This window comes from Thermobia domestica, chromosome 11 (genome assembly GCF_964235325.1).
Source record: "Thermobia domestica chromosome 11, izTheDome1.hap1.1, whole genome shotgun sequence".
NCBI lineage: Eukaryota > Metazoa > Arthropoda > Insecta > Zygentoma > Lepismatidae > Thermobia > Thermobia domestica.
This window is the reverse complement of record NC_137464.1, coordinates 6837065-6859546: the sequence shown is the minus strand read 5'-3', so window position 1 is coordinate 6859546 and position 22482 is coordinate 6837065. Positions and strand designations below refer to the sequence as shown.

Sequence of the window (22482 nt, the reverse complement as noted above, 5' to 3'; positions counted from 1 at the left end):
CAGCATAACAATAAAATAAATGAGGACAGAGGTCAGTATTAACTATGTAAGAAATGTTATAGCTACATTGCGAATAATATTTTACTTACTCTCGTATCATTAATAAAATAAAGACATTTTGAAAAGTGATCGAAAAGAAAAACTTGTTATAAAAGACAATGTTGATATGTAAATGCAAATGATGAATACAAATTTAATGGATACTATTCTGTTTTATCAGTTACACGCACATTAGTATAGTAAATCACCTATGAATTATTCTAGTCATGAATTCAAGACCAATTAAGTTAAATCGACCAAACTTCTGTATGTAATATTTTGACTATGTCTACTGTAGTTTTTTTTTTTTTTTTTTAAGCTAATATTTTGATATAATATGTACCTGGGCAAACTTTTTTACATGTCTCTTCACTGTCAAAGTTGTTGAGGTTGCCACCACAACCTCCGTAGATGAATTGTTCACACTTATTGCTTTCTGAGTTAAAGTACCAGTTGGTAACTGCTGCACGGCAAGTTCCTGTATCTTTTCCTTCAAAGCATATGTCTCCTGAAAATCATAAAAACAGCAAGGAGAATTACTTTTTAATACCGTTTTCATCGTGTATAGATTCTATGTAAACATGTTAATACTAACATACAGACATTGTAATTATACAAAGAAAGGAAATATTAACTAATTACGAAAATTTTTCTAATTCAGAATAATGATAAGTTACCTTTCTTATTTACTGTGTCAAAAATTTAGGAATGTTTCGGTATTCTCTGTGATGATCTGATGTAAATCTGATGGGAGTTGGGAGATGATAGAAGAACAATAGATAGAAATGCATAGGCCTTATTAAACGCTTGAAGCGACATTGGTTTAGAAGTAAACGCAGAGAAAACTAATAACATAGCAAATTCGTCGGGATCGTAATACTATAAATTATGGATGCGTCAAGATATCAAATAATACTTTTGATAAAGTGGATACTTTCAAATGTCGTCTAGGATCAATATTAACAGACTAAAATCATATCCACGAAAAAATTAAATGTCGACTAAAAGTAGGAAATTCGTGTTATTATTCAGTCCAAATCTCTTGTCATGAATTCTGTCGAGAAATTCGAAGCTTAAAATATATAAAACGATAATCATGCCTGTTGTTCTGTGTGGTTGCGAAGCATGGTCACATACTGTGAGGGAAGAACGTAGACTGAAAGTTTTTGAGAACAAGATCCTGAAACGAATATTCGGACCCAAGAGGGATGGGAATGGGGAATGGTGGAAACTTCATAACGAAGAACTGTATAATTTATGTTGTTTACCAAACGTTGTTGTACCAAGCATCAAGTCTAGAAGGCTTAGGTAGGCAGGTTATGCAGCCTGAATGGAAGAAAGTAGGAACGTTTTTAAAATTTTAACTGGATATCCAATCGCAAAACGACCATTAGGAAGACCTAGGTCGAGATGTCTGTCTGCCTGCGGATGAGAATACAATATTAAGATAGATCTCGTAGAGGAATTAATATAAAGTAGAAACTAGATGCAGTTGGCTAAGGACAGAAGTCAATGGAAAACTCTTGTAAATGCAGCATTGAACCTCAAGGCTCCATAGGCCATAAAGTGAGTTAGTTATTCTCTGTGATCTTCATCGTTAGTTCTGGATAACTTACACGTAACTTTTCTCACCCGAATTGAACTTCTCACCCAGTAAATAAAAGGAGCAAGGAACAATTTGTTTTTAAGAAATTGCTAAAAACATGTGTAAAATTATATCTTTAAATAATGAGAATATGGTTGTTACAAGAAGAAAAAAATTTAAGTTAACACAGTGGTGTCCCCCCCCCTTATGTCCATGACGCACCCCCCCCCCAATTGTCTATCCGTAGGTGTTCTTCCATGAAAAAATCTTCTTTTCGATTAATTTTATCCCCCCATCAAACATATTTATATAGATTTTTACCCCCCCAAATATTTCAATGACGCAGTTTGCGTCATAGCCCCCCTTGTGGGCACCCCTGGTTAACAAATATCATTAGAATGTAAAGAAATATTTTTTTTTCTAATTGAGAAAGGTATAGTCAGAATGTAAACCATTTTTTTCTAATTGAGATATGTTCTTAGAATGGGAAGATTTTTTTCTTTCGAATTGAAAGTGCTACAATTGAAAGAATATTTTTAAACTGAAAAAAAAATGTTAAAATATAAAGATTATTTTTAAATCAACAACAATCATTAAATGTAAAGACTTTTTTTTCTAGTTGAGGAAGCTATTGGAATATGAATATATGTTCTTCTAATTAAGCCGTATTGTTACAATGTGAAAAATTTGTTTCCTAATTGAGAAATATTAAAATGTGATGAATATATTTAGCTAATTGAAAAACGCTGTTAATTTTTTTTTTTTTTTTTTTTAATTTAGAAATATCGTTTGGATGTGAAAAACATTTTTGTATTCCTTGTCAGGGTTTTATTATGTATGTGGTAGAGGTACCGTACCTTTAAACCAAGAAGATTAAGAGTAGTTACAGTAGCAATATTTGAATGTCAGTAATTTGTATATATTACTTTTATTTTGTTTTGCTCAAGCCTTTGGCTCGCTGTACGATATAGGTTAAAATCATGTTTAATTAAAAGTTCTATTTGTCCCCATTTAACTTTTTCTTCTTTTGTTTATTAGTTTTCCCACAAACTAACTTGCATAAATATTTACATAAATAAATATTAATAAATAGTACATAAATACATAAATAAATAGTTACATAAATATTAATGCTAAAATTTCAGTACGGTTACGGCCTGTTAACAGTAATGTGTTAAATATTGCACTGTTCTAAAGGTAAAAGGTAAGAACAGTCTGTAGTTTATATATACAGTAAACTCCCGAGTATCCGGCTCGCAACTATCCGGCATAGTTTTCTTTTATCGTAATTAAATGAGGAAGGCAAGGCGTTGCATTGGCAACATTGCCAAAGCATTAGAAGCGGGCGTCTGCCACGATCCTCCAACGTGTCGTGTGCAAAATACAAGTTGTGACAGGAAAAGAGCAGCGTTCTGCTCCTTGTTCATTGTTTTGTCAGTGTGTAATAGGACCTCAATACAGTACGCTTGCCGCTGTTCCTTATTATAACTGTACAGTACGTACAGTACTGTATTTGTGAATTGTTCTTGGGATATGCTTAATGATCATAAAGAAATGAGTTCATAGAACTTTGGAATATCCATCTTTTTTGTTATCTGTTCATAGAACTCCGGCCTGCCCTTCCGCCATATTAGACCGGATACTCGGAAGTTTACCGTACTGTGTTTATGTGGTTTAGTTACTAAATTATATTGTGCTTGACATGGAATAAGTACTTGTGGTTATGGATTTTGTATAAATATTAATAACCTTATTTATATTTAATACGGTTCTTGCCTTAATAATAAACACCTGCATACATTCATGTTTAGTATCATTCCTGTCCATTTTCAAATAAAGGAAGGCAGACAGGAATATACCGAACGTAACGGAGCGACAACTGATAAATATTAGGAATTGGTGTTACTCACAGATTGAGATGTTTTCCTTTTATAACAAGAATATATATATTTAGAATAGGTAATTCAGTGGTGCCCACCCCCCTCATGTCCATGACGCACCCCCCCTCAATTGTCTATCCGTTGGTGTTCTTCCATGAAAAAAAAACTTTTCGATTAATTTTTACACCCCCTCAAACATATTTATATAGATTTTAACCCCCCCCAAATATTTCAATGACGCAGTTTGCGTCATAGCCCACCTTTGTGGGCACCCCTGGGTAATTGTAATAAAAGAGGCAAGTTTTGATTTCAAACATCAGTATCCGGTTAATATAGACTATAAATATTTTTAATTTATCGTTTGTACTCATATAGCATTTTATTAATCATTCAAGAAATTCGTTAAAATTTATTCAAAACACTTCATGTTAAAATCAATGTTATTTATATTACAGTCTTTATATATGTATTATAGATCAATATCATGAACTGCATATTAAATGTTTGTTTTGTTCCGTTATTGATTTGTATTCGTGTGTATTTAACATAAAAATAAAGTACATTAATTAGTTAGTATATCTGATAAATACTTCGAATAAATTAACTACGTGATACATATCAATTACTCAAAATTTTCAGATGGATTCCTCGAAATTCAATATCTACAAAATTACAATTTTAGATTATGTAAATACAATATGGTCATTTTTATCAGTCAAGGTTCTAATTGTACTCAGTGTCTATCTTAAATCAAGATGTTGATGCGAAAGATATTTAAAAATTCATACTTTAATTCTAATTAATTCAAATGCACGAATGAAACAGTGAAAGAAGCTTCTTTCGAAAAATGATACACCTCAAAATAAAAGCAGATATGTGTTCTATTGTAATTTTGAGTATTAATTTCTTGAATATAGTTCTATTCATTGTAATTGGGTAACGTTATCGTGACAAAAAATAAATCGTTAAAAAATTGAAATTTTGTATAAACGCTCTTTGTGGAATTTTATGATCGCAATAAAAATCTAAATTACTTACTTGGCTTTGGACAGCATACTGCATACTCCCCAAAAGGACTTAGATGACATTTATGTGAGGTTGGACAAGAATGACTATGTGGACCACATTGAACGACGGTTCCATTATCATTCTTCAATGTCTCTCCAAACGGACATGGATTCTCAACTTTTGGTAAGCACATAGCCACGGGAGGACATGGCTCATCCACACAATTGACATCTACAAGCCTACATTCCTCCTTTTCATTGGTGCACCTGACATTCTCACAGGGATCTTTACAAGTGCAAGTTCTGCAGCCATTTTCATCCAACACGTAACCATGCTCACAGTTCCTGGCGCATTTTAACAAGGGGCACGAAGATCGAGCTGGTACAGAAAAAAAGAATATAATGCTTTACAAATGGAAAAAATAAAAATAAAAATTGTATTCCAGAGGAAGGTCCAAAAACTTTTCAATTAAGCTCAATTCGCCTTACTTCAAAGTAACTTAACAGTAAGAGACTTAAAATCCAACAATAGTAAAAACAAAATTGCAACAGAAAGGTTATATTTTAATCCTTATTTATAACATGGAGCTGCACACACTTTGTTCATCAAAACTAATATGTCTCTACAGATTAATTATGTTATCATCTGGTAGGCATATGGAACATGTAAGATTTTGTAGAAAGTATTCTTTGTTTTATTGTTATCAGGGAATAATGTGTCTCTATAGATTGATTATGTTATCATCCCATTGATATGTTGTACCTCTATGTTTCTATTGTAACATTTTTCTAATAATATCCTTTGTTTTATGGCTGTCAACACAAAATGGTTTTGTTCCATGTTGAAAATGAACCCTTTTTGCTACGATTCACGCCCAATTAGTATGCATGGGTCTTAATCTAAAAATATCAACTTGTGTCACCATCGAACGTACTAGAGTAGAAAATCACCACATAGTGAATGTGTATTACACACAATAGTCGTAGCATTACGGATTGTCTTTCTACATTAATAATATTGTCATCACTAAAGAAATACGATGGGGGACCCAAAAGAAATCAGATTGAAAGAGCGCTCCATTCTAGACGTAGTAAAGAGTTCTCCCGCTAGGTGGGTTTAGTATAGACCTTCCCAAATCAGTTGGCCGAACGGCGTCTCCGTAGGAAGTTAACGTTTGATCGTGTTGTTGTTTTTCTTAACTGTTCTTGTTTGCCGCCTGCAAAATTGCTATGGTAGATTCAAAGGAACAAAGACTGTGTTTGAAATTTTGCTTCCTACTTGGAAAATCGGTAACGGAAATTTACCAAATGCTTCAACAGGCTTTCAAGAAGGATAGTATGAACTGCGCGCAACTTTTTGAGTGGCTTGGATGCTTTAAGTGTGGTGAGATGAGTGTTGAAAATCATGCTCGTTCTGGGTGCTCTTCATCATTTCGAAACGACGAAAATATCGAAAAAAAAAAAAACTGCGAAAAAATAAACGAGGATCGTCGTTTCATGATCGATGATATTTCAAAAGAGGCAGGAGTGAGTTGAAGCGCTTGGCAGTGTGAGGTTTTGCAAATGAGACGTGTTGCCGTTAAGTTTGTTTCTTGCCTGCTCACACAGGATCAAAAACATTCGTCTGAATTTGAGCCAAGACTTGAAAAATCAGATTAAAAGTGATCCAAACTTTTTGCTCAACGTGATGACAGTTTCTGAGAATTAAAAAAAAAATCTAAAAGAAAAGTGTTTTGATGGTGTAGAGACTGTAAAAAGAACTTCGCAGAGCGCATTGGACGGTATAAAAGTTGAAGAGTTCCAGAGGTGCTTCAAACAGTGGGAAAGAAGGCTGGAGAAATAAATCGCATTTAATGGAGAGTACTTTGAAGGTGACTGAAAGAATTTTGTAAAAAACTTTATATTTTTTTTAGAACCAATGTCCGGTTTCTTTTGGGTCCTCACTCGTATAATACTCTAAGAAATCAAATACAGTACAACCCCTCAAATCCGAACTAATTGGGGCTGAAGTCTGTTCGGATTTCGGGGGGTCGGATTACCCGGGAAATAATATTACGTACTTATTTTCTAATCTTCGACAGTTAAAGATAACTGACTTCAAGTGAAAAATCAGTGTTTGTTTAATTTATTATTGTAATTTTTCGTGTGAATCGTAATCCAGTTAAACCTAAAATGATTTCATTGTTTTGGATTTTTTGAAATACGTAAGTAGACGTAAACTATTTCCTATTTTATCTAAACTTAACTGTATTTTATAACGTTTTGAATAAGCATTAAGTCTAAAAATGTTAAAATCTTAAAAAAAAAAAACTAAATTTGTGTGATTAAATCTATTTTTTTCATTTTCCAGCTGTAGTTAATTTTTTTTTCCTGAGAACGTGTTCGAATTTGCCGGGTTTTCGGATTTCCGGGGTTCGGATTTGAGGGGTTGTACTGTAAACTCAATTAGAATACATATACGTAATAATTATGAAAATAAAAGATGGACTAAATGATTAAACATTCAATGAAATACATGATATTTTAAAGACTATGTTTTCTGGAAACTTGCATAAAGTAAATAAGTAAATAAAGTGATGAATTAGCAGACTAGCGCGTTGGATCATTGTCTTCGAAAGGTTTGCTTGGTACATTTGATGCTTCCTTTATTTACGAGACACAACTAACGAACCGAGTATCAGGAAGAGAAATTCTTAGGACGTGTAAATAGTCCGGATAAACAAGGTATCTGCCTTAGTAATTAACTATTATAAATGAAAAATAACTGAACTCCAATTAAAATTGATTCATTCTTTTATAACAATTTGTGACCTACCTAGGCAACTAGGAGTAGATCCAGAACTAGTTCTTGTTCCAGCAATTTCATTCCCACCGTTATCCACGCACCAGCATTCCTTGGTAGTTGGATGGCACTGGATCTGCTCGAATTGTCCATCGGATGCTCGACAGCGAGGAATGTACATTTGACGGGCAGGGGTTCCACTCTCATGAGCGTGATGCTCAAGAATAGCCTTCTGATGTTGACAAGCTACAATTGATGTGAGAGATATTAGAATACTATATATATATATATATATCTTCTAGGATCGTATAACTATGTTTTTCAAAGAATGTAGGTTATTACCTTTCATAGCAGAGATCTTCAATTATTTAGAACAAATATTTAAAAATTAAAGTAAAGAACTGAAAAGCGAATCTTACCGGTCATCATTACAGGTTCCACACATTGAGTACCACAGCCGTTGGAACAGCATTTATTGGATCCAGTGCAATCATTGTCGGTTTTGCATTCATAATCACAAGAAACAGATTTTACTGGGATTAGGTAGGGGCATTGTCCAAGTTTATCACTTCTATCTGTAAGAAGAAGCAATTAAAATGAAACGATCAAATATATATATATATATATATATATATATATATATATATATATATATATATATATATATATATATACTGGAGGTTCCAAAAGTCAGAAATTTAACTTTACATCTCAGAAACAATTGATATTGGTAGAAATTACTTAAACTCACATTCCATGAATTCGAGGGCCAATAATTTGAAATAACACAATTGGATCAGTGGCATCAGTAGAGAGGGCTAAAAATGAGTTGACTTGATTTTGAGTTTAACGTCCGTCCCTTTCAGCATCGAAGTTATATGACATGGGACCTACTGATTAAGGTGGAATCCGAACCACATAAGCTCCCGCCGAGAATCGAACCCGGTCCTCCCACGTCAAAGGCACGTACGAGAGAGGGTTAAAAATATTTAAACAACAAACGAGATCAAATTAAAAATTGCTTGAAAGGTCTATTATAGACAAACATTGTAGTATGTTCCTGTGTTGCCTCTGTCCAAAAGGGCTGCTTTGGATAGAGATACCATAGACATGTCGGAGCTGTATCAAAGTATTAGTCTTCCAAAGATCATTAAAACAATATTTGTATTACTTGACCTCGTTGGAATTCAAAATTCTTGAATCCCTTCCTAGCCCTTTGGGCGACGCCTATAGTCAATTTTATTAACTCAAAATATGTACAATCTCATTAGATTAATGAAATACGGAATTCCACTTTTTTCATGTTATAATTCGATCAGAATACACCAAGGGCAAATTCAGATCTTATTGTATGTCAGTTCCTGAAATATGCTTGTTTGCCATTTCAGATAGAAGTTATAAGACACATCATAGTCACTAAAATATTTTTCTTGCAAATAGCTTGTAAACGATATATTATCCGAGCTCCATTGGAATTTAACGTTTTCTGAGTTGCTTCCTTTGTATTGTCACGCCATTGGTCAAATTCTATTAGTTTAAAATGTTGGCTACTCGAATTAATAGGTTTGAACATTTTTTTTTTCAGAACTATAAAATGTTTCTGAGATAATCAGAAAAGGGTGAATCTTGACTGCTGTGAAATTTGCCTGCAAGATAATTCTATTTAGCTAATGTCATGTTTTTGTGAGTACAATTGAGGCGTTCAGAAGCCAAACCGATTAACTCCATTTTTTGTTGCTTTTAGTTCTACACATTTTTGACTTGGTAAAGATACATTCTTTTCAGAGGCAAAATCGATTAACTCCATAGTGTAACAATTTGCCACTAGAACACCTAAACGTTCTGACTCTCATTTAAATACATTGTATCTAAATTACTAAAATGCTCTCTACTGAAAAATCTCATTGGATGGAGTTAATCGGTTTGGCATATGAACGGCTTAATTAATACTTTTCAAGTTACACGAATCACACATTTTCACCATTTTAACTGTAAAAATATTCTCCTAAATTCTCCCGACAACAAAGAATACACCAAACACATACATCGTGTAATTTTTTTAAAAATATATATTTATTTTATGCTTATTTCTAAATATTTTAGAAAAGATCTAACGTTTTCTTTTTTGTTTTCTAATACAAGCTGAGAAACAGAGACGTTTTATTTCTTATATGAGTTTTATGAATATTAATTTAAAATTGAATGTTAACATTTAACAGAAACTAAGGTAGTTAACAGTTTTAACAATATCTAGCCAAAATGGAAAATATTTTTACGAGAAAATAAAATATTAATGGTTTTTACTTTAGAAAATTGTGGTAAATTCATACATACCAGTAGCAACATCAGTGCAACAAACACCCTCAGAATCTTCTGATTGTTTATAGCAATAATATCCGTCTGGACATTGAGAGGCTGATTTGCAGATTTGAACAGTTTTTGTATAACCATCTGTTAAAGGTTCTCCAGAAGGACACTTTAAATCTTTCGATTGGGCTGGGATACCTGTAATCAAGAAGAAAAAATGAGCTGTACTCAATATGTAACGCTCAATATTCGCCAAATTTGTCGATATGATTTGCTTGATAGGAGGAAAATTTGAGTAGTATCATGTTTGTGGTTTTTAATCTAAAGATCTCAGGAAGAGATAGTACTCGCATTACAACACAAGCATCACTTCCAGTTTACTATGCAAACATCTAATCACACTGGGTTGTGATAGTGTATTCTGTGGTTGTTCCAGTGTATGTAGTACGAATACATTTCGCTTTACTAAAAAGGTTTTAAAGAGTTATGCTTTCATTGTTGTCAAAGACTTCTTGTACGTCTATCTTTGAGGTACATTTTTACCCCTTCCTTGCTTGTATATATATTAAATTCTATTTACTGTAAGTAATAAACATTTATTAATTGAAAAATTGTGAATTCGTAACTACCTAGGTACATTATTAGTCACGTTAAGTTAATAAATTACATGTTATTTCACGAAATACAAGTATCTCGTTTCTTAAAAGGAAAGCATATAAATAAACATATAAACATAAAAAAGCATAAAAAAAGCATATAAACAAAAGTTCTATTTATAAGATCCTTCAATTCTGATTTGTATAAACCGTGCCCCCTCAACAGATAAAAGGTCTGCTCTCCCAGCAACCAATTCCCAACTCCACCTATGTGCCTAACCCAAGCCTTCTGGCTTGCCTGGAGCTCTAAGACCTCCTATTCTGCTCACTTAGTTTGCTTAGAACTCTGTTGGTTCCTTCTCTATGTAGACTGCTGGAACCTTGGGATGCCTACTTTTCCTAGTTATTAGAGAAATTGTATACCTTTATAGTGATATATCATACTGTTTACAACAGGAAATTCTAATAAAATTGTGAGTGAAAAGAAAACAATTTCCGTGTGTGATTTGTTCTACCTACCACCTGCATTAAGCAGAATTTTACAATATACACACATGTTTGTTACCAGTGGCGGATCCAGGATATGATCAAGGGAGGAGCTAAACCATAGTTTTCCGCTTTATCCAGTATAAAACAGGATTTAAGTCAATTTTATCCAGTGTATACCTGAGGGTCAAGGGGAGGGCTATAGCCCGGTATTCTTGTACTTTGGGAAAGATGTTTCCAAACCATGCATATTTTCAATTTTGTAGTTTGACAACTGTATTCTAACCCGGCAATATCCTCAATTGTATCCAAAACATGCAAGTGATTATGAATTAAATACAATGATAAAAACTACTAGAAACACACTGAACGTAGACTTACATGCAGGTACGGGAGGGCAGTAGTCCACTTCGCAGTCCACACCAACCATTGTACACTGTTCACTGGGTTTGCATTCAATTCCATCACAAGGATTGCGGCATTGACATAGAGGACAGCGCGTCTTGCTGTCCAGAACAAAACCATATTCGCAGCCCAATCTACATGTGAGGCCCAAGCAACTGAGCTCTGAGCGCACTTCCTCACAATTCAGATTGCTATTGTTCCTCCTGTTAACAAATGATCATACAACGGATTTAATTTAATTTAATAACTTTGGTATATTTTAGAATACTTCCCGCTGTACATTTCATACGTCACATGAACAGGATTATATAATATTAATAGATTACGGTAACATATGACATTGTATATTACAATGTGTGAGCAAAGAGGAATGTATCACTAATAGAAAAACAATAGATAGAATCTGGTAGTTAAGAGGCCTAATCACCGCGAAATTAAAGTACCGCTAATTTTACAGTAATTATGTGGCATCTTCGAACAGACAGAAGATAATAATCGAAATGTGGAACAAGAACGCCCTAGACAATATTATTTTTTCATGAGGTACGAGTCACCTAGTAGCTTTCCGTTTGCAGCCACTTATAAACGCGAAAATAAATGCTGATTTTCTAATGGGCTGGAAATCGTAAGCAAATAAGTAAGTCGTGATAACAGTATCTCATGTAAAATAATATTGTCTAGCGTGCTCTTGTTCCACTTTTCGATTATCTTTTATCTATTTGAAGATATCACATAATTACTGTAAAATTAGCGGTAATTTAATTTCGCCGTGATGGGGCATCTTAAGAGTGTAATTTCCTACATATATGGTACCTAAAATCAATTTCTTCCAACAATAATGAAAATTGTTAATTATTGTTGACACCAAACGACCCACTTCTGAGCGCCTCAATTTTTTTTTTTTTTTTTTTTTTTTAAGGTTTTCTCAAAAATGATGCTTGAGAATTTATCTATCTATTTGATACATGTCTTATACGTCGACAACACTTTAGCTAAATAGAAATTAAATTTTTAGGAGTTAATAATAATAAATTTCGGCTATACTTCATTAAATTCTTGATTCTCTTGTTGAGCTGAGCGAAGCGAAGCTCTTATACTCGGGTTAGCCGTTTGGTTGTCCGCGAACTCCTCCTAGACCGTTTGGGCGATCTCAACCAAACTTAGCACGCTGATAGAGTATGTCGTGCTGAGTGACAACATAGGTCGAAATCAAAAATCCGATGTACCATCGAGGAATAATGACCGAAAAACGCTTCCTCCTAGACCGTTTGGCCGATCTCAACCAAACTTAGCACGCTGATAGAGTATGTCGTGCTGAGTGACAACATAGGTCGAAATCAAAAATCCGATGTACCATCGAGGAATAATGACCGAAAAACGCTTCCTCCTAGACCGTTTGGCCGATCTCAACTAAACTTAGCACGCTGATAGAGTATGTCGTGCTGAGTGACAACATAGGTTGAAATCAAAAATCCGATGTACCATCGAGGAATAATGACCGAAAAACGCTTCCTCCTAGACCGTTTGGCCGATCTCAAGAAAACTTAGCACGCTGATAGAGTATGTCGTTCTGAGTGAGAACATAGGTCGAAATCAAAAATCCGATGTACCATCGAGGAATAATGACCGAAAAACGCTTCCTCCTAGACCGTTTGGCCGATCTCAACCAAACTTAGCACGCTGATAGAGTATGTCGTGCTGAGTGACAACATAGGTTGAAATCAAAAATCCGATGTACCATCGAGGAATAATGACCGAAAAACGCTTCCTCCTAGACCGTTTGGCGATCTCAACCAAACTTAGCACGCTGATAGAGTATGTCGTGCTGAGTGACAACATAGGTCGAAATCAAAAATCCGATGTACCATCGAGGAATAATGACCGAAAAACGCTTCCTCCTAGACCGTTTGGCCGATCTCAAGAAAACTTAGCACGCTGATAGAGTATGTCGTGCTGAGTGAGAACATAGGTCGAAATCAAAAATCCGATGTACCATCGAGGAATAATCACCGAAAAACGCTTGCATAGACTTAACATGGGGAAAAAGTTTTCACGCAATTTTTTTGTCAACAATTAAAAATGGCATTTATTATTGCATAATGGCCAGGAATGATTACGTAGTTTAAGCTCGCTCAGCTCATTTCATTGCAATCGGGTACATCCATTGCATTCCTAGTATTTGTATATTATTTTGTTTATATTGTGATATATTTCGTCGCATGAGAACCAGAGGAGCGTAACTCCATTTTTGTAGGTTTACAGGCGACAGGACAAAAATATTATTTTCTTAGAAAGATGTGTTTTTAATTAGATGGTAGTTGAGCATAATTACAACAGATGATCGACCAGGAGAACAGATGGCGTTACGTTCCATTTACACCAAGTGGGGCTTTCAAAATTATGTCCAAACATGAAGAAAACGAAAACCGCATTTTTGGAGTTATGTTTCTCTGGTTCTCATGCGACGATTTGTTCTATGACATTTGAAATATATACAGATTTCTGACTGGCAAAATACAATAAAGTAACAACATTGAATATACTTGCCTAGTCTGCGGGATTTCAGTTCCGAAATCATCAACACACCAGCAACTGCCCTTCTTGTTACATTGCATGGCTTCGTATGCTCCATCTTCTAAACATTTTGGTGGATCCAAAGCAAGCACAACTTCTTCTTGCGTCGCTTCCATGTTCACAGAGAAGTCACGTAAATATTCACACACTACGGAAATGAAAATATGTTTTTAATTACCTTCAAAGTTTCTGTATAAGTACGAGATATTCACTTATTGCTATAATTGTGTTGTATGTAGATGCTATATGTACTAGTTTAATGTATAAATAAACATTAAAAATGAATAAATGGTTAATACTGTTCACGAGATTTGTTTTCATTTTTTTCACTTGACTTAAAGATATAGGAGAATAGTATCGTAATATTTGGTAGAAGAAACTGTGCATGATTGTTTTTGTTCCTAAGCTTTTATTATCAAAGTTTATAATATCTTGTATAGTTTATAATATAACAGATCACAAATAACTGATTTCTTCAAGTATTTAAGAGTTTCTCAAAGTTAAATACAAAAAGCCTTCCTGTCCGTTGCAGCACAGAGGAAATGTGAGGATATATTGTAAAATTCTTTCAGTCTAAAGAGGTAGAGCAATTAGTGTACACGGGAATTTGGGCTTTCCCATCACTTTTTATTATAAAATTGTCTTCTTAAATACAAAAGCTATACAGTAAGCAGTTCCACTAATAAATTGGGTAAGATAAAGAAAGGAACCCGGTGACCAAGCATCGTGGGCATAAAGATAGGTACCTCTCGGTGACCAAGCGTCGTGAGAGGGGTTTTAGGTGATTCGATCAACCTGGGCAGATTGATGCTCGAAGATGCGTGCTGATCTCTTTTATCCTGGAGTGTCGGCTGCCATCGGTGATCTCCGTCTTGCCGACTGCTGGCGAATGTGGGCGATTCCCCTTCGGGTCCATCGTCTGCTATGTTTTTGTTTACTATTAGCACGTGTTAGTACACATGGTTATCGCATGTTATGTGGACATGTGGAATCTTACTATATATATATATATATTGCCCGTTGCAGCACAGATCTAAGGTTGAGAGTTTCCTGCCCATTGCAGCACGGAGATAGTCTTACAAGAGTTTCTCCCGCCCGTTGCAGCTTGGAGAGAAAGGGGTATCTCTTGCCCGTAGCAGCTAGAGATATTAAATGAGGAATGAACAGTTGAAAACTGGTCCTTTATGCCTTGAACATCCGCTTATGTACCCAATCTTCGACGGTGCTCGTGGAGGGGTGTCAAAGAGGGTCCTCCTCGTGTCCGTCGGTGACAATGATATCCATCGTCTGCTTGCCAATAATGGTTTGAAACACGTGGCTTTGATTATCAATATGAGACAAGTGGTGCAACATGAGGGGATATTGAAGTATGCATAAATTCCCAATAGATTCACAGTACTGATCAGAAAACTTATCCTTGATTTGGAGATGGACTTTCTTAGGGTGACGCACTGAAACTTTTGTCGTTTACTATAAGGAACTCATTATGCCCTTGTCTTTCTACAACCAACTTTACAAATATCTTATGGAAACTTGAATGACATGCCAGGATAGCTTGATACACAGTCTGACACATTTCACTTTTATTTTCTAATATTAAATAATTACGTAGAGAACGGTTAGGGTTATTCGTCAATGTCGGAAACATTCTGAAAAATGAAAAGAAACATAAGAGCATTCTTGTTATGTTGAGCATTCTTGAGAGACAGAGTAGACTATCTCCATTTTTATGCAAACAGTAGCTGAATCGTGAGCATTAGTACCTTCGGTGTGCGTGATTCAAGGTAGGTTCCTGGTTGAACCACAGAATGTTTTTTGTTAACAGAATTGTGATAAAAGTGCGGGGATACTTGAATTAAGGGATGATACATTTCGGTCGAGAAAACTAAAAACCGAAACACTGAATACACATTACCCAATTAAAACCTTTCTGACTGATCGTTTATAGCTGTTAATACCATGTAACCTAGGAAAAACTTATCATAGTTTTTGGATAAATTCAAAGCTAAATTTCGACTCCATACAAAGAGTGTATAGTGTTAGAATTTTCAACTTTTAATAAGACTGCAGAAAATGTTCCTTAGAAATATGAATCTTTTATAGATGCCAAATGTATGAGAACATAGTATCAAAACAATGCAAGTATGAACTCAATTTTGATTGCAGCTGGATATAAACTTCAACCCAATTAATGAATTAATCAAATAGAGATTTCCAAAGTTTTGGTTAGTAAGCGCAATTAGCACTTAATTAGCACAATTTTAGGATCCCGGAGTGAAATGGTGTTGAAAACTAAAAATTCCTCTACATTTCGTCTGTAGTTTCAGGGAAATTTCTAACTTGCAATAGTTTGCTACTATTGCCTCAGCAACCCTGTGGTAGTCCAATACTACCAAGTAAGTATTCTTTAACTATAATGAATGATATTTTGTAAATGATGTAAAATTTACTTACTGGTCGGAGAATTTGCGTCGATGTCACTCAAAATGGGTTCCACGCAAACTCTTCCACAGTTACTGGACGAGCAACATTTCAAATTGTCGCTGCAATCCATGTCTTTCTGGCATTCTGTTGTATTACTGCAGTCCAGTTCTTCTGAGTGGAAAGGACAGATACCTTCCTTTGTCACTTCTGAAACAAAACAGAAAAGAGAACTCTATAGTTAGAAGAATACTGAATATTAACATTAATTCATACATATATTTGTGTCCTTAACTGTTCCTATAATGTGCCACCCTTCTAAGAGCCTGACACTAAAAATAATACAAAATTTACCATTTGTATTTTGCTTGTTTTTCATAAGTGAAAGTAGATAATGAAATGCAACTTACCACAATCATAGATAATGTTATTCTACAACAGAAAATATTAACCTGAAGAATTTTCAGCGTTGCCATCCATAGAAATTACAGTGTTGCCAGAATAACATTTCCCCAAAATCTAAGTTAAGGCAGCTACTAAAGCAACGAACTCAACTGCATTTGATTACGTATCATGTTATTTTGGTATCCTGTGAACTACTTTTTAAATAACATTATTATTTAATTTTAATAACTCTATGTTAAAATTAATTTGTTTATTACAAACTAAATAGAACTATTATTTAAAAAGTAGTTCACAGGATACCAAAACAATATGATACGTAATCAAATGCAATTGAGTTCGTTCTTCTAGGTGCTGCCTTTACTTAGATTTTGGAGGAAATGTTATTCTGGCAACACTGTAATTTCAATGAATGACAACACTGAAAATTCTTGAGGTTCATATTTTCTGTTGTAGAATAACATTATCTATGATTTTATTAATCTCCTTTCACTTATGAAAAACATGCAAAAGAAAAATAGTAAATTTTGTATTATTTTTTAGTATGTCAGGCTCTTAAGTACTGCTATAGAGTGCGGTAAAGTCCTAATATACCACCTTGAATGAACGAATATTTTAATATGAACCTATTGATGATGATGATATTATAATCCTATTTTTCTTCCTTTGCCCTACTTTTGTGTATAATAGGATACAACAGTAATAATAATAATAATAATAATAATAATAATAATAATAATAATAATAATAATAATAATAATGTAGTAATTCGATCAACGATTCTAAAATTGATTTTGTTTAGAGTATAAATGTGGCGTTGTTGGATAGCAAAGTGGCGTAATAACTCATTTTTTAGACATGTCGAGACTTTTATTAGAATCGATATAGAACAAGCGGACAAAATCATTTCTTTGTGCTGCCATCTTTTGGCTTATGGCCTAGTCTTTTAATTCAGAGATACGCAACTTTACCATCCAACAGGATATGGTTGCAAGTTCACGGAAATGACTTAATCTCATTTTTTAAAAAAAGAAGAAGAGTTACGCCATTTTGCCATCCAACACGTCAAATTTCGATGGTACTACGCTAATAACATCTTAAAACTGTTTACCGAACTAACAGACAGTAGGCCTACTATTTCCTCGTCGCAGGTAGTGATATTTTTCTATAGCTTACTGTAGAAACGAACATAATAACTCACAGTTAGTTTCATTAATTTAGAGAAATATACGAGGGGTTTGCAAACCTTTTACGTTCCATAACTTTTCAATATGCCATTCTTCATATAAGTATTTGAAGAATACCATTAGAAACTAGTGCGGAATATTCCTGGTGCTAACATTATAAATTGTAAGATCCATTGAGATAATATAAAGAACTAGAGGTGCCCTTCTCTATGTCGCAATGTTGATTCGAGCGCGCTTTCGATTGTAGCGTTCGATTCGAGATATCCTCTCCCAAGATGGCGTATTGCGCAAGTTTCAGTCAGCGTATAAATAATAATGGAGACCATGTGTATAAATAATGGTGGGGACTCCGCAGTTGAAAGCTATCTAATTTGTAATACAAAACCATAGGCAACGCTGTATATAAGAAGTGCGTAAACTTCACAATATCCCACAATAAACTTCACAATAAATTACCGTAAATTTTGAATAATACCAAATGCAACAACCTTTTACTTATCCGCTCTACGCTTTAGGACACTAAATCGGAAATTATTATTTCTAAAGGTAAATCGTAGCGCCTGTGATTTTTAACTAACAAATTCCACCAAAACACAAAAATAATTATATACTATATACGAAATATAAATTTTCAATTTGGTAGAACCGTCTGTTAAAGTGAACGTAAACCCATTTAGTATATATATATATATATATATATATATATATATATATATATATATATATATATATATATATATATATATATATATATATATATATATATATATATATATATATATATACACAGAATATCGATAAATAAATGCGACTTGTAGGAAAGATAGGCTTATTGTTCCTTTTAACAGTGAGTGAGGGTTATTTTATGCAGTAATCGCCATCATTAGCAATTTTTAAAGTAGGCAAAGTAGGCCTACTCCCTCCACAACCAAACAGTTGCCTTGTCAAGGTGTCACAGAACAATTGTATGTTACATAATTTTGGCAAAATTTCCAACAATTCATAAACATTGAACTATATTATAGTTCTATAAATAAGCAAACTTAATAATGGTTTGACAAGTCTCTAGGTAGTAGTCGTTACGAGTCTTTTGACAGTGTAAATACAATGCATATGCCTATTCACCCAATGTTATTTATTATAAGTACACAACCACATTATATTATTGACTCTTACAGGGTAAATGAAGAAAGAAAATGACTTACCTTTGACATATTATGAAATTCCAAAGAACGTTGATTTTTTCGTCGTACAATTTTTCCTAGGAGCACAATCAACAATAAAATATACATAAATTACTATGGATCCTTACGTGAAAACACCTCTTTATCCTCTTCTAATATGGTGGATCTATTCGATATATGCGAGTTCAATACCATCAAAGATCTCGCATCAGAGCATCTCTGGTTCTTTATATTATCTCAATGTAAAATACAAATGTAATATTTATTAATCACATGTGTCTTGCTTATGAGAGACTTATCTTCCAACAGAAGTCCTTTGAAAGCAATTTTTACCTATTTTATTGATGTATTGACAAGTAGAAATGCGATTATTTATAATCTGTTTTAAAAATTTATAGTTATAATTGAGTTAATTTCAATATGTATGAATGGTGCTTACCTATTCGATCGTTAACTGGGCAACAAACATCAGCATCAACGCCAGATGTGTAAGTGCATTTATATCCATCTGGACATCCTCCATTTTCACCGCTGTCAGAACAACGAACAACATTGCCTTGGTCAGGATCAATCAATGGAGTTCCCGTTTCACATGGGTTCATGTACAGAGTGACAGGACGACCTGAAACAGATACATGCACAGATCTTAGATTAAACACAGGATATTTAGATACTTAAAAGGAAGAAGTGAATTTAAATCACTAAATCATACAAATGATCATCTTCAAATTGGTGATCTACTAAATCATTGATTGGGATATTAGAAGTTTCACATAAATTAATATGAACTTAGTAGTTTTCTATTCTTATCACATTCTAACTATTCTTATCGCGTTCTAAACTACGTATTCTTATCATATTCTAGCTACTGTTATCACATTCTGACTATTCTTATCACAATCTAACTATTTCTATAACATTCTAACTATTCTGATAACGTTCTAACTGTTCTTATTACGTACTGACTATTCTTATCACATTCTAACTATTCTTATCATGTTCTAACTATTCTTATCATTTTTAAAACTATTCTTATCACATTCTAAGACTGATTTTACTCAGAAATGTTTATGCTAGTTGTGTTTATTTACTATCATTTATTAAGCCACTGGATGCACACATATTGCATATATCAGTAAAGAATACATCATATATGTACAATAGACAAACAATTCAATCTTCACTTGATTGAATTGTCTATTTATATATATTAATGATGAATGTAAATATCAAACAATTAAAACAATGAAGTTTATGTTACTTTAACACATGAAGTCTCTCGTGTAAAAATAACGACAGTTTACTATACTTCTACTAATACGTGTTAACATACCTATTTAATACATTACTTTATATTAAAAGTACAACTTTAATAGTTATTGAAAGTACGTTGTTTATAATATTATTAATTATTATGATTATAATTATTATTATATGATTCTGAAATTTACCAACAGAGTAAAAGCACTATTCGAACAGATAGTTCATAAGATCTCATTAGAAAGTTCACTCAAGGGTATATGCCGCGTGAAATGCTGGTACAATTTAATATCGCTATTGCAACTACCAAACCCCAGTAGCGGATATTTTACAATGAAGTATTCACATTTTAATCTATCAATGTCTGCATTCATTTACTAACAAATTAAATCGTAAAATAAAGCAAAATCTATTTTTGAAAACTTTTGTTGAAGTGAAACAATCTTTTAAAAAGTTTTCAAGTGTTAGTAAATTTAGGTAAACAGAAGGAAGGTTTTTAAACCAAACATTGCTTGCTTTAATACATTTTTATAGTATTTTGTAAATTTATTTTACTTAGTTCTAACTTTCTTTCATTGTATGGCGCTTCAATCAGGACTCCAAATATCCGCATAAATGATGAAATGAACATTTTTTTAAAACTGTAAATTACATAACATATGTAATGACATTTAAAAATTCTATAACACATTTACTACTCGGAAGCCTAGATTACCAACCTAAAAATATTTTTTCTACGTACACATCTGTCTCATTATCTACGCCTATCTCGTCCATAGATGATTTTTTTCTTTCTAAGGTTTAAACGAGATACATATGATGTACACTGTAAATTTCCAGCAACGCCGCGTATCCACTTTCCGCTAATTCTGTAATCCTATGGGATGCAGCTTAGTGGAACACAGTAGAGGGGTATGTTCTGAAATTTTGCTTATGTACATCAATGATCAAAGCAGTGGTAGTGTAATTGGATCATATACCAACCGGACGATTCGAGTTTGATCAATAGTCAGGGTGAAATTTATCTTCTACCCGTGTCCAAATGTATTTTAAGAGTTCGACCAGACTTTTTTGTATGGGTACCTGGGAAAGTCTATTCGAGGAGTCTGGAATTTAATTCTGGGGTTTCACACAGTCTATGGACCATTTAAGCCTGTCCCGAATAAGGAAAGGGGTAATATTATATTTCTCAGTATCAGATGCTGTTTTCCACTGATGATAGTTTTAAATTCTACAAAACCAGAATCGTCATGGATACCAGCACATATCATCTCTCTTGGACCATTAATCTTATGTCAAACAGAAATTAAAAATGTCTGCGTGTACCTAAAAAAGAATTAGTATTGCTTCTCTTCTTTTCTTTCTCTGTGTTTTCTGTTTTAGTATGAATATGTCCTCTTTTAAAAACTATAAATATTTCTCTACTCATCTGTAAAAAACTTGTTTCTCCACTCCTTTGAAATAACATGTGTAAACCTGACAATACTGATCTCTGTCGCGAAAGTGTTTATGACTGATGTACTAGATAAATATTTTCTCGTGATTTGATTACGACACGTAAAGCATAGTATACGGATAAAATTAGCCTAGTCTATATACTTCTCTTGCTATTTAATATCAATCTTTGTAGGTAATGGAAAAGTAAATGTACTGTATATTAAATGCTGGTAGACCTTTACAAACTTAATATGCGTGTGAAATGTCATGGTCTACCAGCATTTGGTTCTTGAATTATTTGCTATCGAACTTGGGATTTGGACTCAAGTCATATACGTAATAAGCTCTTGAAGGTCTGCTATCATACCAAATTTGATCAATATCGAATGAGTTCCATCAATCGCTTTTAGTAAAATTTCTTGATTTAACTGATTTCAAACGCAACTTTGATGGTCAATAACTTGGAAACTAAAGATTTGAACACCGTAATATTCCATACTATGCTCGAATATGTATGCTCGTCAACCTTTATCACAATACCAAATTTGGTCAAGATCGGATAGGTTTTATTGAACGTGATTTAGTGAAATTTCTTCATTTCACCAAGTCCAAACCCAAACCTGGTGGTCAATAACTCGAGAACGAATGGTGTATATATGGTATAATATTTAATGAACGAACTAAGCTACACCAATTCTATTCCCATACCAAATTTGATCAATATCGGGTTAGTATCGTCGATAGCATACCATCATAGTGATCTTTCACTATGTCGAACCCAAATTTGATGGTCAATAACTCAAGAACCAAAATTCTGCACAAAATATTTTATGTGTACTAAGTTCGTGAAGTTCTATCACCATTCCAAAATTAGTCAAAATCGGATGAGTTTCATCGATTCTGAATTCCATCGAGTTCTGATATTGATTT

At 33.6% G+C, this 22482-nt stretch overlaps 1 protein-coding gene across 3 annotated transcripts in view; it reads right to left on the bottom strand.

Annotated features, from left to right (window-relative positions):
• The window catches only part of LOC145663850 (uncharacterized), a 226098-nt gene that overhangs the window by 33382 nt on the left and 170234 nt on the right, over positions 1-22482 (bottom strand). For all 3 annotated transcript variants that reach the window (XM_081729974.1, XM_081729972.1, XM_081729973.1), the window contains exons 10-18: positions 19295-19477; positions 16116-16292; positions 13635-13809; positions 11064-11290; positions 9628-9798; positions 7713-7868; positions 7327-7539; positions 4543-4890; positions 383-547 (exon numbers count right to left, since the gene is read on the bottom strand). In XM_081729974.1, the coding sequence (XP_081586100.1) occupies positions 383-547; positions 4543-4890; positions 7327-7539; positions 7713-7868; positions 9628-9798; positions 11064-11290; positions 13635-13809; positions 16116-16292; positions 19295-19477 (1815 nt within the window). The remainder of the gene's footprint in view (positions 1-382; positions 548-4542; positions 4891-7326; positions 7540-7712; positions 7869-9627; positions 9799-11063; positions 11291-13634; positions 13810-16115; positions 16293-19294; positions 19478-22482) is intronic.